General features: G+C 41.9%; 2 protein-coding genes across 3 annotated transcripts in view; both read right to left on the bottom strand.

Annotated features, from left to right (window-relative positions):
- Positions 1–14725, bottom strand: part of nol6 (nucleolar protein 6 (RNA-associated)) — a 342540-nt gene that overhangs the window by 140563 nt on the left and 187252 nt on the right. The window lies entirely within an intron of this gene.
- Positions 2999–14725, bottom strand: part of LOC134343360 (aquaporin-3-like) — a 33180-nt gene continuing 21453 nt past the window's right edge. For both annotated transcript variants that reach the window (XM_063042060.1, XM_063042061.1), the window contains exons 5-6: positions 10905–11122; positions 2999–3490 (exon numbers count right to left, since the gene is read on the bottom strand). In XM_063042060.1, the coding sequence (XP_062898130.1) occupies positions 3316–3490; positions 10905–11122 (393 nt within the window). In that variant the 3' untranslated portion in view covers positions 2999–3315. The remainder of the gene's footprint in view (positions 3491–10904; positions 11123–14725) is intronic.

The raw sequence follows: 14725 nt of genomic DNA, 5'->3' as shown, positions 1-14725 counted from the left end.
GTTTTGCAAACATCAAATTATCTAACCTATTGAGTTTTTAGAAAGAATGTTTTCTGAACTGTTCTTAATGAAACTAAAACCAACAAGTCACCTTAAATGAGCAAGCCCTACCATATTTACATTCTATTATTTAAAATATAATACAAAAAATACAACTTTTGTTTAAAGGCCCGGTGTTGTAAAGTAATATTTCTGTTGTACAAGCCCCGTTAGGCAAAGGGTATATTTAAACCATAGGTTGACAGGGACTTAATTAGTAAATCCATCAAAGATTATGGGGTGAAGGCTTGAGAAGGGGGTTCAGAGGGAAAATAAATCAGCCATGATTGAATGGCAGAGCAATCTCGATGGAAAAAATAGCCTAATTCTGCTCCTGTGTCTTATGGTCTAACTGGGTGATTAGGAAAAGAAAGATGGGAAAGGCCCCAAGAGAAGACAATTTCTACTTGGGGAACTAAGCGTGAGGCACCAGTGCCTCAGTAAAACTCTGACGTTTGCCACCTGCTGCAATCACAAATTCGCCCTCAGAACTTGGGAGGGAGCACCTTACCAGTGACCTTCAAAACAATTGCAGTACTGAACTCCTGTGCATCTAGAATTTCCAGGTGGAACTAGACATATCTGCAAGAACTCACAGTTTGATCCACATCCTGATTCACAATCCCAGTTTTAAAGAGCTTTCCAATTTGCGTCTGAAAATAGCAAACACATATCAGGAAGCTTTTATCAGGAATTGGACTAAGCCCGGATATGGAGCAACACACAAAAAGCTGGAGGAACGCAAAAGGTCAGGCAGATTCTCTGGAGGGAAATGGATAGTCAACATCTCGGGTTGAGACCCTTCATCAGAACTGAATGATATAGATGTACAACAAGGAAATCTCTTTGAGGAGGGTTTGAGGTTGATCAGGATCAGATATAAGGTGGCAAATTCAGTGGAAGGTAATGGCTGGAACAAAGATTACTATAGTTTGTGGCAGGAGCTAAAGATAAAGCAAATGTCCACCTCAAAGGACTTCCACCCTTGATGTAATTTACAGTCATTTCTGTTCAGATTTCAGATAACAGATTCAATCTTCTGTATTACTGAACATACTTAGACAATATCAGACTTAATGTTGCAGATTATAGGTCCTGATGTATGTTCCTACTGATAAATAAATTGATTATCACAATACTTCCAATGGATCTTATACTGTAGCACAGTGTACATGAGTCAAGTGTATTCAGTCATGGGACAATAATTTAAAACAGAGTTAATAGTTAATATTGCATCTTACTAAGCTCTATGGCCACTAGTTATAAACTAGCTTTAAAAAGAGTGAACCTTCTATAACAGGGGTTCCCAACCTGGGGCCCACAGACCTCTCAGTTAATGGTAGAGGTCTATTGCATAAAAAAGGTTGTGAATCCCTGTTCTATAACTTTCTCATAGACACACACGATGATCTACGAACATGAATTTACATATGTCTCTAAACAACCGGGCACAGTCTGAAATGATCAAACATTCAAATTAATTGTTGAAATCACCAAACCAATAACAAGCCTGAGAAACCTGCATGCGAGCTCCAAATTCTTCCTAATCTGTTAAACTGTAAAATTCAGGCTTCTGCCTAGAGTGAAACTGGACTAATAAAATGTCCTCAGGAAAGAACAAGTCAGTGATTCGTTTTCTCACACATCAATTGATCAGCAGGTGACCACTGTGGAAATATTGTCTTTACTTATCATTCTGCAATTTTTGCAACTAGTGTCCCTTCCTGAAGGACAGTTAAATGTGGTAAATAAAGACCTTCTGGGTCAGTTACAGACTAAGTTGCTTTTGACAAATTCTAATTTCAATGAATACATCACTTGGGTCGGAATTATTGCTCTACGCCGGTAAACACTTGCCAAGTCAGAACTTTTCTGCAAAGGACTGGCTTTTTTAAATAACACACATAAAAGTTGCTGGTGAACGCAGCAGGCCAGGCAGCATCTCTAGGAAGAGGTGCAGTCGACGTTTCAGGCCGAGACCCTTCGTCAGGACTAACTGAAGGAAGAGTGAGTAAGGGATTTGAAAGTAGAAGGCAGGAGGGGGAGGGATAGAGCCAAGAGCTGGACAGGTGATAGGCAAAAGGGATACGAGAGGATCATGGGACAGGAGGTCCGGGAAGAAAGACAAGGGGGGGGACCCAGAGGATGGGCAAGGGGTATATTTAGAGGGACAGAGGGAGAAAAAGGAGAGTGAGAGAAAGAATGTGTGTATAAAAATAAGTAACAGATGGGGTACGAGGGGGAGGTGGGGCATTAGCGGAAGTTAGAGAAGTCAATGTTCATGCCATCAGGTTGGAGGCTACCCAGACGGAATATAAGGTGTTGTTTCTCCAACCTGAATGTGGCTTCATCTTTACAGTAGAGGAGGCTGTGGATAGACATGTCAGAATGGGAATGGGATGTGGAATTAAAATGTGTGGCCACTGGGAACTCTGTCCGCCAGAGAAAGCAGGATCTCCCAGTGGCCACACATTTTAATTCCACATCCCATTCCCATTCTGACATGTCTATCCACGGCCTCCTCTACTGTAAAGATGAAGCCACACTCTGGTTGGAGGAACAACATCTTATATTCCATCTGTATAGCCTCCAACCTGATGGCATGAACATCGACTTCTCTAACTTCCGCTAATGCCCCACCTCCCCCTCGTACCCCATCTGTTACTTATTTTTATACACACATTCTTTCTCTCACCCTCCTTTTTCTCCCTCTGTCCCTCTAAATATACTCCTTGCCCATCCTCTGGGTCCCCCCCCTTGTCTTTCCTCCCAGACCTCCTGTCCCATGATCCTCTCGTATCCCTTTTGCCTATCACCTGTCCAGCTCTTGGCTCCATCCCTCCCCGTCCTGCCTTCTACTTTCAAATCCCTTACTCACTCTTCTTCCAGTTAGTCCTGACGAAGGGTCTCGGCCTGAAATGTCGACTGCACCTCTTCCTAGAGATGCTGCCTGGCCTGCTGTGTTCACCAGCAACTTTTATGTGTGTTGCTTGAATTTCCAGCATCTGCAGAACTCCTGTTGTTTGGCTTTTTTAAATACTTGTTTTTGTGTCATAATTAAACTATATGCTTATGTGAAAATGTCCATGGTTATTTCTGTTTATTTCATGGCAATAGAAATATATCAGGACTTCGTCAGGATAAATTGTAAAAAGCTTCAGCATTTCAAGAAGGTTGTTAAAATAATGTAATGCTCAAAGGATTTAAATATTGTGTTTTAGCAAGAGAAAAACAAGGATATTGATAATATTAAGTTGACACGTGATCTATAATGCATCAGTAATTCTCTCTCAGTTTTATATTTGCTAGTTTTATATTTTCTTCTCCAGTCGGTGAACTCTGGTCCTCAGGCTCAAGGTGAATCCCAATCATTAGCTGATAGACCAGAATCCCGAGAACAGAACCAAGGAGAGGGGCAAAAATAGGGACCCAAAACCAGTAGTTTCCAGCACTGAAAAAAAACAAAAAGGTAAAGAAACATTAAGACTGAGATTAGAAATCACATCAAATGTACCAAATCAAACAGAATCAAAACTAAATTCATATATATTACATACTGCATTCCTCTAATTACTGCAGAAATCTTATTGCAGTTCTACACACCCTCACGCTACAATTATCTCAATACAACTGGTTTATCTAATAGGAAGACAAATTGGAGTTGGAGGGGAGGAGAAGATGGCGGCACGACGCAGCACACGCTGCCGCTCTGAAATAATATCGTATTTGTTAAATAGGGGCCGTGCACAATCCTGATTTGATGGAGACAGACATGAAGAAGCACGGAGGAACATCTGGAGAAACTTCTGAAATGCCTCCTTCGCTGCCGCTGCTACTGTGCGATCGAGAATCTCCGAAGGGGAAGGCCCCAAATCCTCGGCTTTGCCTATTGCCTGTTGCCGGGGCCAGGGTCAAGGTGCTCGACAGAGATGGTGCTCGGTGCTCGGTGTCGGAGGGTTGGTCGGAGGCTCGAAGTTTTCAGACGGACTCAGAGTCAGACTGTGGTCGGCTGCTTCCAGGATGCTGCATCAGCAAGTTTGCGGTGCTGGAGGTTCATGGCAGGGAGAGTTTCTCCCTTCAACCGTCTGCGTGAGATGATGGGACTTTCGAGAGACTTTGAGACTTTTTTTTACCGTGCCCATGGTCTGTTCTTCATCAAATTACGGTATTTCTTTGCACTGTTGTAACTATATGTTACAATTATGTGGTTTTTGTCAGTTTTTTTTAGTCTTGGTTTGTCTTGTGTTTCTGTGATATCATTCTGGAGGAACAAATTGTATCATTTCTTAATGCATGCATTACTAAATGACAGTAAAAGAGGACTGCGTGTCCTCATAATCCAAATTGCGAATGCTATTGTAGCATTTATTTTTCATCTATGGTTCAGCAAGGACTAGATGGGCTGAAGGACCTATTTCTGTGCTGTACTTTTTTTTATGATTCTATGACTCTACTCTTGTTTCCTGTTTTTTTTTGCTGTTCACCATGAGACACCCAATGAGTACCTCGTTTTCAGTAACATAACAACCAGCTACTGGTCATCCTCCATGGTAGAAAGGTAGATGTTTTTCAAAGTTCAAAGCAAATTTATTATCAAAGTGCATATATGTTACCATATACTAACTTGAGATTCATTGTGTCTTGAACTGTCTGCAAGATAGCACTCCTAGTACTTAAACATTAATACAGAGTCAACTATCTGCAAAAGGCTCAATAATCCATATCATGATAAATAAATAAGCAAATAAACATGGAATACTTCTGCTTTCTGCGGCCTCTCCAGGTGAATGTTAGATCTAAGCCATTTTGCTGACCAATCAACCAGCCTGATAAAGCATACTTAAATACAGTGGATTCTGGTAGTTGGGCCCCCGGTTAATCAGGACAGATGCTTACTTGGGACGACCCTTAAAGAACAAGAACACGTGGAGAAGATTCCCTTTGTTTATTTGGGACTAATTGGGGCAGTAGTCTGTTTCTGAACAGTTTTTAACGAACATCACTTGTGTGACCACGAGACACGATACCACACTTCAAGAAAACATGTCAGCTGCATCTGCTTGTGTTCAAAAAGCAGCAGGTTCTTTTATCATTGGTAGTTGGCGAGAAATATGCAGTGAGACAATTTAGAACTGTTTTGCTCAAGGCAGTTTCAATCAATCGAGCTTGGATGCCAAAAACAAGTTAGGAACTACAAAGAATTTGAAAGTTACAATCATCTTGAATGCCTCTGTGTAAATGAAGATTTGGAGGGTGCAATCATCAACAGCATTGTATGAAGGCAGTCCAGTATCTGCACTAGGTGACTGCGCTGATTTTGCTCGTTTGCAGTCAAAAGAATGTTATGCAGATGGATTCCTCCATCGGTAAGTATTAGAACCTATACACAGTTTTATCGTGTTTATTCTGTATTTCCTTTAAACATTTTTAACTATTTCCATTAAACTGACTAAATAGGTCAGCTGCTTAACTGGGCCAAATATACCGGTCCTGATGTGTCCCAATTAACCATAATCCACTGTAATTAGCTATTTGTTTTTTGGAATCTGAGCACCACTAATTTCATTTCTCATCCATGCCTAATAGTCCTTGAGATCATATTATTAAACCTAACCACCATCGTCAACTGTTATGCTCCTTCAGGAGAAGACACTCTCTTAAAGATAATGTTTTTGGTGAGGGAGTTCCAGGATTCATACTCAGTGACAATGAAGGAAAATATTATATCTCCAAGTCAAGTTGGTTTCCAACTGCATTTTGTGGTGTTTCTGTGCACCTGAAGCTCTCGGAGGTAGAGGTTATGGATTTGGGACGTGCAGTCAGAGTAATTGAGGCCAGTAATGCAGTGCATTTTATAGACAGTACACGCTGCAACTATTGTTGTAATCATCTAGACGCAATGTAGAACTCCCCAATTTTAAAGCAATTTGCTTTTTCTGTCTGTATTGGAACATTTCTGCTGTAAATTATCCATTTGTGCTATTAACTTAGAAAGAAACATAGAAAAACCTACAACACAATACAGGCCCTCCAGCCCACGATACTGTGCGAAACATGTACTTATTTTAGAAATTACCTCAGGTTACCTAAAGCCCTCTATTTTTCTATGCTCCATGTACCTATCCAGGAGTCTCTTCAAAGACCCTATTGTATCTGCCTCCACCACAGTCGCCAGCAGCCCATTCCACGCACTCACCAATCTCTGCGTAAAAAAACTTGGCCTTGACATCTCCTCTGTACCTGCTTCCAAGCACTTTGAAACTGTGCCCTCTCGTGTTAGCCATTTCAGCCCTGGGAAAAAGCCTCTGACTATCGACATGATCAATGCCTCTCATCATCTTATACACCTCTATCAGGTCACCTCTCATCCTCTGTCACTCTAAGGAGAAAAGGCCAAGTTCTCTCAACCTATTCTCATTGGGCATGCTCCCCGATCCAGGTAACATTCTTGTAAATCTCCTCTGCACCCTTTCTATGGTTTCCACATCTTTCCTGTAGTGAGGTGACCAGAACTGAGCACAATACTCCAAGTGGGGTCTGACCAGGGTCCGATAAAGCTGTAACATTACCTCTCAGCTCCTAAACTCAATCCCACGGTTGATGAAGGCCAATACACCGTATGCCTTTATAATCACAGAGTTAACCTGCTCAGCAACTTTGAGTGTCCTATGCACTCAGACCCCATGATCCATCTGATCCTCCAGACTGCCAAGGGTCTTACCATTAATACTATATTCTGCCATCATATTTGACCTACCAAAATGAACCACCTCACACTTATCTGGGTTGAACTCCATCTGCCACTTCTCAGCCCAGTTTTGCATCCTATCGATGTCCCGCTGTAACCTCTGACAACCTTCCACAGTATCCACGACACCCCAACCTCTGTGTCATCAGCAAACTTACTAACCCATACCTCCACTTCCTCATCCAGGTCATTTATAAAAATCACGAAGAGAAGGGGTCCCAGAATAGATCCCTGAGGCACACCACTGGTCACAGAACTCCATGCAGAATATGACCCATCTACAACCACTCTTTGCCTTCTGTGGGCAAGCCAATTCTGGATCGACAAAGCAAGGTCCCCTTGGATCCCATGTCTCTTTACTTTCTCAATAAGCTTTGCATGGGGTAACTTATCAAATGCCTTGCTGAAATCCATATACACTACGTCTACTACTCTACCTTCATCAATGTGTTTAGTCACATCCTCAAAAAATTCAATCAGGCTCGTAAGGCATGACCTGCCTTTGACAAAGCCATGCTGACTATTCCTAATCATATTATGCCTCTCCAAATGTTCATAAATCCCGCCTCTCAGGATCTTTTCCACCAACTTACCAACCACTGAACTAAGACTCACTGGTCTATAATTTCCTGGGCTATCCCTACTCCCTTTCTTGAATAAGGGACAACATCTGCAACCCTCCAATCTCCAGAATCTCCCCCGTTCCCATTGATGATGCAAAGATCATTGCCAGAGGCTCAGCAATCTGCTCCCTCGCTTCCCACAGTAGCCTGGGGTACATCTCATCCAGTCCCAATGACTTATCCAACTTGATGCTTTCCAAAAGATCCAGCACATTCTTTGTGAACTCTCTCCATTATTTTTAATGGATCTGCTCCACATATTTCATAGCCAGGCGACGAACAATATGGACAAAGAAATGCAAACACCATATAACTGCCCCATTGACATTAGTTGTCCTCACCCTATCACAGATGATCCCTTTGTCCTATCATGCTTCCCATCACTTTCTCTATTCTGACAAAGGATCTCCAACCAGAAACATCAACTCTCTCTTTCCACAGATGCTGCCCAACTTGATAAATTTTTCCTGCAGTTTCTATTTATACATAATATTTTCAGCATCTGCAGATTTTTTTTTTTGGATTTACTGCCTTCTGTCATGGTGATTTACTCAGGAAGCAGCTGAGATAAATCATCAATTCGGCACGTCTGGTTACAAATGACATTGCCTTATCTTTAAAACTCACACACTGGGCCTCATAAGGATTGAGCCTTCTCTTGTTAAACTGCTTAACTGTCCACCTCTATTCATGATTTGGTCTGTTTGTCATAGGATCACTTAGCTCTGACCATTGCTTCTGGTTTTGCTGATTCGCATGCCTTGCAGTTTAATTAAGTCAACCCCTCACTTTTAGGTGATCCACGTGCGGTTCCCTGCATGCCCTTCTACATTCCTTGTAAAACTCGGGCTGATTGCCTGGCTTGGTGATGACGGTAGAGTGAGGGATATTCAGGAGGGCTGTGCAGGAGGAAAGTGGTAGATTGATCTTGGAGTAGGTTAAAAGGTCAGTACAACATCATGGGCCAAAGGGCCTGTGCTGTTCTTTGTTTATTTACTTATTTAGAGATACAATGCAAGACAGGCCCTTCTGGCCCAACGAGCTGCACCAACCAGCAACCCACCTATTTAATTCTAGCTTAATCACAGGACAATTTATGATGACCAATTAATCTTCTAACCAGTACGTCCTTTAGACTGTGGGAGGAAACCAGAGCAGACGAAAGAAAACAATATGCTCACAGGGAAGATGTGCAAACTCCTTACAGATGGTGGTGAAGTTGAACTGTGAACTTTGATGCTCCAAGTTATAATGGCATCGCGCTAACCACTACACCACTGTGGCCGCCTGTTCTATATTTCAAGCTCCAGGTCATGAGGTTATATGTGAAAAGCATAAAGCAGCCAAGGTCCAAAGACATTTAAGAATAATTGTTCTCTGTGTAGTTCAGAGCAACACGATGAACTATAACAATGCTAAGGATAAATGAGTTTACTATCTCAGTGTACATATTTATGTATGGCATTACCTGGCTGGATGTGCACAAACATATGAGGAGAGTTTGTTGGCCAGTACCTGCTGGAGTTTAGAAAAATGGGGGTAGGTCTCATTGAAGAGTATGGAATATTGAAATGCCCAGAGAGAGTGGACATGGAGACAATGTTTCCTATAGTGAGGGAGTCTATGGGCAGAGGGCACAGCCTCAGAATAGGAGGATATCCCTTTAGAACAGAGATGAGGAAGAATTACTTCAGTCGGAAGGTGGTGAATCTCTGCAACTCATTGACAGAAATGGCTGTGGAGGCCAGCTCATTTGGATATATTTAAAGCAAAGGTTGATTGGTAGTTTGATAATTAATTGTGGCATCAAAGTTTATGTGAAGAAGGCAGGAGAATGGGGTTGGGAAGCAGAATAAATCAGCCACGATCAACAGACTTAATGAGCTAAATAGCCTGATTCTGTTCCTATCCTATCATTTTAGATCTCCCCCTCCCCCTCCCACTTTCAAATCTCTTACTAGCTCTTCCTTCAGCTAGTCCTGACGAAGGGTCTCGGCCCGAAACGTCGACTGTACCTCTTCCTAGAGATGCTGCCTGGCCAGTTGCGTTCACCAGCAACTTTGATGTGTGTTGCCTGATTCTGTTCCTATGTCTTATGGTCTAAAGATCAAACAAAGGCTTTTCATTGTATCTTGGATCATGTGACAATAATCATCCAACATTGATATCTTAATTAAGTGAGATAATAGGTACAAAGGTTGTGTTCCCTTCGAATGTACGGGGTAATTTTGCCAAAATTGTTAAGATGCCGAGAAAAAGTTACAGGGCAGTAATTACAGGACACTTAGAAAATGGTGATATAATTAGGCAGAGTCAGCATAATTTTATCAAAAAGAAATCTGTGCGTTTTGAAAAGTGAAGGTTGATAGTTTTTTGATAAGTGAGGAGGTCAACAGTTTCGGGGAGAAGGGGTTCAGAGGAATAAGAAATCAGCAATGACAGAATGGCGGAACAGTCTGGATGGGCCAAATAGCCTAACTCTGCTCCTATGATTATGGTGTTAAGAAGGCAGAAATCACATTGCCCTTTATTGCAAGCAGAAATGGAGGACATGTTCAAATGTTTTGACACATGAGCTTTGAAATTTGGTAAGACCACATCTGGAGACCTGAATACAGTACAGTGACAGCTTGCATTTCTCAGGAAGCTTATACTTACCTTGGACTTGGGGCTGTTTTACATTTGCTTTATGGAGAAGGATTGAATAAAACAGGACTATGCTCTGTGGAATTTATGTTGAATTCTGAACTCTAAAGTGACTGTCAAAGTGGATACTGAGAGGGTGCATCCAATTGCTAAAGAAACTAGAATCAGGAGCACGAGGATAAGGATCAGCCATTTCGAACTGATGTCAGATGACCATCATCTTGGGAACTGCCTATGTCAGAAAGCTGTGAATAATAGAATTCTATTCAAGACAGAATCTGAGAAATTTATGGGTCCAGGGCAATCAAGAGATATGGACATCAGGCAGGAAAACAGAGTTCTGGTAGAAGGGCTGTGATTGTCTTATCAAATTATCAAACATGCTTGAAAAGCTCCCTGGCCTACCTAACTCCCCTCTCACCCCTTCTCTTCTCCTCACTGCCCATCACCTCCCTCTGGTTCCCTTCCTCCTTCCCTTTCTTCCATGGCCCACTGTCCTGTCCAATCAGATTCCTTCTTCTTCAGCCCTTTACCTCTTCCACCTACTACCTCCCAGCTTCTTACATCATCCCCCCTGCCACACCTGGTGTCACCTATGACTTGCCAGCTTGTACTCACTCCCTTCCTCCCAAAGTTATATTTTGGCTTCTTCTCCCTTCCTCTACTTTCCTGGTGAAGGGTTTCGCTCTGAAACATCGGTTGTTTATCCCCTTCCATCAATACTGCCTGACCTGCTGAGTTTCTCCAGCATTTTATGTATGTTACTCCAATTTGCTATGTTTTTCACATATTAAGAAAACACATTTAGAATTAACATCATGGTGTTTAAAAAATAAGAAAAAGCTTACGTAAAGACATCAGCTCCCCAGCCGGCCATTGATGTAAACAAACGAGGTCCGAAGTCTCGTGCAGGGTTCACAGCATAGCCGGAGTTGAATCCCATCGACAAGCCAATTACCAGCACCGTGAATCCAACTGTAAATGCCTCCAGTCCCTTGGGCACTGGGTTGTTCCACTTATCCACTATAGTAAGGATGCAAACAATAAGAGCAGCGGTCCCAATCATCTGCATTTGGTAAAAAGGAAAGGGAATTTCATACTAATGAAGGTTAAAGAGAACCATCATGCTTACGTTCAACACAGAAAATTCTCATTATGAATATAGAATAGTCTAGAGTTTATAGCCCCGGTGAGGAAAGCAGTTTTGGAAATTTTACACTTGGAAAGCTCAGTGGGAAATTCCTCAAGACAACACTTCACCTGTGAATTTGCTGGGGTCACCTATTGTGTCCAGTGCTTCTGATGTGGCCTCCTCTACATTGGTGAGACCCATCGTAAATTTGGGAAACCGCTTCGTCGAGGTGGAGGAGCAACACATTATATTCCGTCTGGGTAGCCTCTAACCTGATGGCATGAATATCGATTTCTCAAACTTCCGGTCATGCACCTGTCCCCCCCGCCCTTCCTCTATTCCCCACTCTGACCTTTTGCCCGTCTATTACTTCCCCCAGGGTCCCCTCCTCTTTCCCTTTCCCCTATGGTCCCCTCTCCTCTCCTATCAGATTCCTTCTTCTCCAGCTCTTGACCTTTCCCACCCGCCTGGCTTCACCTTTCCCCTTCTAGCTATCCTCCCCCTGCTCCCTCCACCTTTTATTCTGGCATCTTCTCCCTTCCGTTTCAGCCCTGAAGAAGGGCCCTGGCCCAAAACGTCGACAATCTATTCATTTCCGTTGATGCAACCTGACCCGTTGAGCTCTTCCAGCATTTTGTGTGTGTTGCTTGGGAAATTCTGAAGATGCAACTAAGGATCCAATCAGCCTTTGGAAGCTGCACTGTTGCTGCCATCCAGTTGATGACCCTTGAATGCCAAACTGAACTATATCTTCCATGACATTTTCTAAAACATCTTAAGATTAATTCCACAAGAGCTGAGTTTTATATAGTATATTAATCAATAATTACTGCTTAGCAAACCACATTGCTCCAAAATGTGAATGTTAAGAATATAAGTAATTTCCTTACATTAGTATTTAAAAATACAAAGGAACTTAAAATATATTTTAGGATTAAGAAGTCTATAATATTTCTGCATCTAATTTAAACTGATGTCTTTCTTCTAAAAATTGTTTAAATTCCTGCACCACACTTAAAATGTTAGTTAAAGTTTATGTCCTTCTTCTAAAGATTGCTTAAAGCTCTGTACCACATTTAAAATGTTAATTAAAGTTGCTCGCTGGGGGACAAAAGAGAGACTGCAGATGCTGGAAATCTGGAGCAACACGTACAAAAATGCTGGAGGAAATGCCAGTGTCCTGATGAAAGGTCTCAGCCTGAAACGTTGACTGTTCATTTCCCTCCTGATGCGTTGCTCCAGCATTTTGCGTGAGTTGCACCAATTAAAATTGCTTTTCACACAGCTCTCTGCAAAACCAGGCTGGGAATATCCCCCACACTGAGCACCAGAGATACCCCTTCAAACTGATACCAGGCAACTGCAAGTATCAGGAAAGGGTTCGCAACGAAGACTATTACATTGAGGTGAAAGGGATTCACTGTGGCTTCAATATTGATCAGAAAATTGTGGCCCAGTAAATTATCCTAATCTGGGGACTAGATCCCAGAATCTCATAAATTTGGTGTGTTTGATCTATGAATGAGATGCCACAATCAATTTCTCATGTTTAAGGTCATCACTACTTTCATTTGTGTGAGAATCTTAACTTATTAGATTTGGCAGGCTGCCTATATGTTCGGTACATATAGAGTCCAATGGCTTTTTTGTCTGCATTTAAATTTCTCGAATTTCTTTACAGTAGACAAAGCATGTATTTAGAATCATAGAGTCATACAGCTCAGAAACAGGCCCTTCAGCCCATCTGGGGCCAAAGCACAGGATCAAAGTCAGCTGCAAAGAGTTGTAAACTTCGTCAGCTCCATCATGTGCACTAACCTCTGTATCCAGGATACCTTCAAGGAGCGATGCCTCAGAAAGGCAGCGTCCATCATTCAGGACCCCCACCACCCAGATCATACCTTGTCTCATCGCCCCATTGGGAAGGAGGTACAGGAGCTTGAAGGGACATTGAACCCATGAACACTACCTCACTGCTTTTCTAAGTTCTATTTTTGCACTACTTATTTAATTTAACTATTTAATATACATACACTTACTGTAATTTACAGGTTTTTTATATTATCATGTATTGCATTGTACTGCTGCTGCAAAGTTAACAAAATTCACGACACATGCCAGTGATATTAAACCTGATTCTGATGCTGATTCGGACTCTGGTCCATGCCAGCTATGCCCTTCTTGTTGCTGCCATTAGGGAGGAGGTAGAAGGGCCTGAAGAGCTACATTCAATGATTTGGAAACGGCTTCTTCCCCTTCACCATCTGATTTCTGAACAGTTCATGAACTCATGAACACTACCTCGTTATTTAGTTCATCTTTGTAATTTATAATAATTGTTACGTCTTTGCACTGTACGGCTGCTGTAAGACTACAAATTTCACATCATATAAGTCAGTGATAATAAATATTCTTCTGATTCTGACGCCCACCCAAACCAGCCCCATTTACCGGTATAGCAGCAATTCGAACAAATCAATGCCACTGCCGGAGATCTCGCACAGGTTGTTATCCTGTATGACACACCCTCCAATCATTCCAATAATTATGTTCAAAAAAGACAAAGGAATGTATTTAATCCTTTATTAGCAACTAGCCAAACATACAATCTTGAAGCGATAAAACTTATGAAACTAAAACTAGCAATATTAAACATACTGAAGCAAAGTTAAATGATTTCAAATGTAAATAAGCAAAGTTAAAGTGGTCAGCAAAAGATATGCCCAGTTCTAAGCTGTCAAGAACAAATCACGAATGCACAGCTAAACCTTTCACTTTTACCACCCCCTCCCCACCTACATCACTAGTTACCATAATAAACATGCAACAGAGAACACAATGCAGATACAACACAGATGCATAGCTCCTACAGCTAGGTTTTGGCCATAACCTTCTAAAACGTTCCTATCCAAATACCTGTTTGATGAGACCAACCTTAGTACAAACTGCCAGGCTGATTTATTTCTTCTTACATGTACAAGTGATAATCAATTTAATTAGCAGATCTGGTTGTCATTGCGTATTAGTATAAAATAAGATCAATGCCAATCAAAAGATGATTAACTTTTCTGTACTCTGACATACTGTCAGAATCTCATTTCCCTGTTTTCTTTTTAACTGAGCCTACCATTTACCCTGACAGTCATGGAACATCGAAACCTGCAGCACATTTGGCCCACAATATTGTGCCATCTATGTAATCTACTCTAGAAACTGCCTAGAGTTTCCCTACCGCAAAGCCCTCTATTTTTCTAAGCCCCATGTACCTATCTAAGAGTCTCTGAAAAGACCCTATTGTATCTGCCTCTACCACCATCACTGGCAGTGCATTCCATGCACCCACCACCTCTGTGTGAAAATCTTACCCCTGACATCCCCCCTGTACCTACTTCCAAGCACCTTGAAACTACGCCCCTCATGTTAGCCATTTCAGCCCTGGGGAAAAGCCTCTGGCTATCCACATGATCAAGGCCTCTCATCACCTTATACACCTCTAACAGGTCACCTCTCATCCTCTGTCGCTCCAAAGAGAAAAGT

This window comes from Mobula hypostoma, chromosome 3 (genome assembly GCF_963921235.1).
Source record: "Mobula hypostoma chromosome 3, sMobHyp1.1, whole genome shotgun sequence".
Classification (NCBI taxonomy): domain Eukaryota; kingdom Metazoa; phylum Chordata; class Chondrichthyes; order Myliobatiformes; family Myliobatidae; genus Mobula; species Mobula hypostoma.
Note: the sequence above shows the minus strand (reverse complement) of the source record. Positions and strands in the feature narration are given on the sequence as shown.